This window comes from Acipenser ruthenus, chromosome 9 (genome assembly GCF_902713425.1).
Source record: "Acipenser ruthenus chromosome 9, fAciRut3.2 maternal haplotype, whole genome shotgun sequence".
In the NCBI taxonomy this organism is placed as follows: domain Eukaryota; kingdom Metazoa; phylum Chordata; class Actinopteri; order Acipenseriformes; family Acipenseridae; genus Acipenser; species Acipenser ruthenus.
Window position 1 is genome coordinate 7,792,312 of NC_081197.1, and position 3,495 is coordinate 7,795,806.

Below are 3,495 nucleotides of genomic sequence, written 5' to 3' on the forward strand. Positions count from 1 at the left end.
CTACATAATCAACTACAGTCTATGGTACTTACAAAAATATTATCCAGAAAGGCACACTCTTAAAAAACCCTAAGGGTGGCTATATTTATAGCACTTTTGGAAATTCTCGATAGAATTGCTATCAGTCTTCTATTGGCTATTTTTCTACTCCTACTTTATTACAGTGGTCTGGGCAGCGTAGTTAACCCTGTAATGGTAACTCCTTGCAATAGACTTGTATTTCAAATATGGCAAAGTATGTGGGAATGATCTCAGCAAAAAACGATGCAAGGCAATATAGACTGAGAGAGAACATCATTTAATGGCTTAGTAGTAGAAATTCCATGTGTGGGAAGTGATGTTTTTATATAATAGATTGCAGTTGTATACACACAATCTATGCTTCACATACATATCATATCATGATTTAATTTCAGTTGAAAATATTGAGATGTGTACTACAAAGGGTTAAAAAGTTTTCCAACAACTGGAATAATGCACGGTACAAACAGAGTGTGAGGTACAGTGTGTACAGATTAGCTGCAGTGCTAATGGGCTAGTTATCTAAATGACCACCTGGGTGTCTCTTGGCTAGATGCAGTTACATAATTGGATGTGGCAATTGCTTGTGCTAAAGTACAATGCCATGTAATGGACAATTGATCCTTTTCCGTGAACAAGAAGTGAAAAAAAAAATACATAGAAAAAAGTGTGACCAGAAGCATGTATTTATGATGCTATTAAATCTGTTCATGAATGACTTTTTCAACAGCACACACATATTAACTATCATCACTCAGCTAAACAAGGATATCATTGACTGTTTAATTTAAGGACTTTTTGTGTTATTGTTCACAGCTAGCCTAAAATATGTTTTCACTGTTTCTTTATGCCTTAATAGCCCAGAAATATAGTCCATTGAGCAACATAGCCCACAATGTTCCAATTTAAACAGGTCTGTCTTGCCCAGTAGAAGGTTTCTGTGATTTGGGGCACTGTAGCACTGTTGCTTATGTTGCACACATCTGTGGAGCTGCATGCTTGATCTGCCATGGCCCTCAGGTGGGGGTTTCTATGGGCATGTTGATCAATGCACTTTAACTTTTTGTAACTTAAAGTTTTTTTTTTATATATATATATATACAAATAGCTCCTCTTCAGAAGGAGGGTTTCAGTGTGTTCATTTTGAGTGTGAGAAGGACAGAGAAGGGATAAAGCCTACTTCACTTTTCAGAAACACTCAATCAATAAAAAGAGAATGAATACTGGGTTTGTGGACCCACTAATGTTTGTGTATTTATCCGTGAAGTATATTGGGGATTTGTTATAGTACAAATGAACAGTTTTACAAATGTGCAGACATTTTACGCTGGCTTCATTAAGTCATTTTCACTTTATTGAGAAACATAGCACATTTACATTATTGTTTTTGTAAATACTGAGCAGAAACTGTGATATTGGTTTCATACATTGCTTTTGTACATATATTTGTTAATAAATCAGTTTAGTAATCTGATACTTTAATAAGAATTGACAAAGCTCAAACATCAGCAGTGTTGTTTTTTCTTCAAAACTATGAGGTCTATACTGTAAAAGCTAAAACTAAGTTCTGCCCTAAGAAAAATAGAAAAGAAAAAAAAGACAACATAGAAACTGTAAAAAGGTTAAAATGCTAAAAGGTTATATTATTGTGTCTTCAGTTTATGTTTCCTCTGTAGTATCAGAGCCAAAAAAGAACCCTGTTTATGATCAAGACACAGGTTTCAGGGGGTTTATTTGTTTTGTTTTTTTGGTGGTGGTGTGGTCTCTGGGGGACAGAAACAAGACTTTACAAATTTAAACATCAATGTCTTTAGAAGTAACCGCTCTTTGTTGGTTCACACTGTTTAAGCCAATCTTCAGACTAGGTATTGTAGTACTGAGCACCAGTGACACTACACAGGTTATACACTTTGTGCAATTGTGCAGCTCTTTCATTAAGGTGTGATTCAGTCTCCAGTCACATGCGCTGTGCAGAGCCTGCGTCTGTCTGTGGGTGGGAGGTGGCAATAGGTACACCTGCTTCACTTGTACTCGCATGATGGTGCTCCAGCACAGTATTTGCACATTCAATTTCTTGTTCAGGGTGACTCACACATACCAGAAACCAGGTTCTTTTTTGTTTTCTGGGTCTTATACACATTGGTTAAAACAATAGTAGTTCCCCTTTTCCTTTAATGTATTACCTTGTTATACTTGCTACCTTAATGTTTTCTGGGTCTATTTTCTTCCCCTTAACCATTTTCAAAATGTGTTCCCTTATCTCTTTTGTCCTGACACCATAAATAATTGGATTGAAACAACATGGAAAAAGGAGGTATAATAGACTTATTAGAATATGAACATCGGGGGACATGGAGTTCCTGATTCTATATGCAAGATATGAACACAAAGCTAAGAGATATGACACAAGAATGACAATCAAATGAGTGCCGCAGGTATGGACTGCTTTTTGACGTGCTTTTCCTGATGCAGATTTAAGCACTGCACAGAAAATGTTAATATATGAATAGCAGATGCAAAAAAGGTCCATACCTGTAATACAGAAAATGGCCAGTAGTCCCATTATGCTGTTCTTGGTTGTCTCCCCACAAGCCAAACCAACTAGTACCATGTGATCACAATAAAAATGCTCAATAACATTTGAAAAACAGAATGAAAGAGAACCAGCAAGGATGACAATGACAGAAATTAATAATCCACTTCTTATCAGGAATGCAACAGATAGCTTATAGAAAGTAGAACTATTCATGTAATCATTATAGCGCAATGGGTTACATATGGCAACATAACGATCCAAAGCCATCATCATAAGTATGATTGATTCAAAAGAGCTTATCAAATGGACAAAAAACATTTGGACAAGACAACCGTACAGAGAAATTCCATTTAGGTTCAATACAAGGTTAAGGAACATATTTGGGACAAATGTTATTGGTGCACTTAGATCCACAATTGCAATGGCAAAGATTAAAAAGTACATGGGGGAATGTAAACTTGTTTGTGTTTTGATTACAAAAATTATTACAGAGTTACCAACTACAGCCACTAGAAACATGAGAAAGAAAGGAATGAAAATATAAGGCTTGTATTCAGAAAATCCTGGAAATCCAAGAAAAATGAAGTCAGTGTAAGAATGGTTTCCTACTGGTTTTTCTTGCATTGTGATTCCAGTGCTGTTGGCTTTAAACATGCCAGATACCTGTAAAACAAAATAACATTATTGCTTCATACCTATCTATCTATCTAGCTATCTCTCTAGCTATCTATATAATGTTTCCTGTATATATAAAATTAAACAACCTGTTTCTTTTTTACAAAGCCAAACACCTTATTTTAGCAAAACACTACCACATTTAACAATGTAAGGTAGAAAGTCTGATATTTCTTTTCTTTTTAAATATATACCAGAGCTGCCACCATTGTGAACGGATTTCCAGCACAGGGTTAGTCGGGTTATTTAGGAGAACTGATTCT

The 3,495-nt window shown here is 35.5% G+C and overlaps 1 protein-coding gene across 1 annotated transcript; it reads right to left on the minus strand.

Annotated features, from left to right (window-relative positions):
• Positions 1–2,200: 2,200 nt before the first annotated feature.
• Positions 2,201–3,181, minus strand: LOC117972713 (olfactory receptor 52P1-like). Its single transcript, XM_034922709.2, has one exon. The coding sequence runs from the start codon at positions 3,179–3,181 to the stop codon at positions 2,201–2,203; it is 981 nt and encodes a 326-aa protein (XP_034778600.2).
• Positions 3,182–3,495: the final 314 nt, after the last annotated feature.

What these genes read in the sequence shown, in the direction of transcription:
- LOC117972713 (XM_034922709.2), bottom strand. Translation starts at nt 3,181, where the DNA reads ATGCAAGAAAAACCAGTAGGAAACCATTCTTACACTGACTTCATTTTT.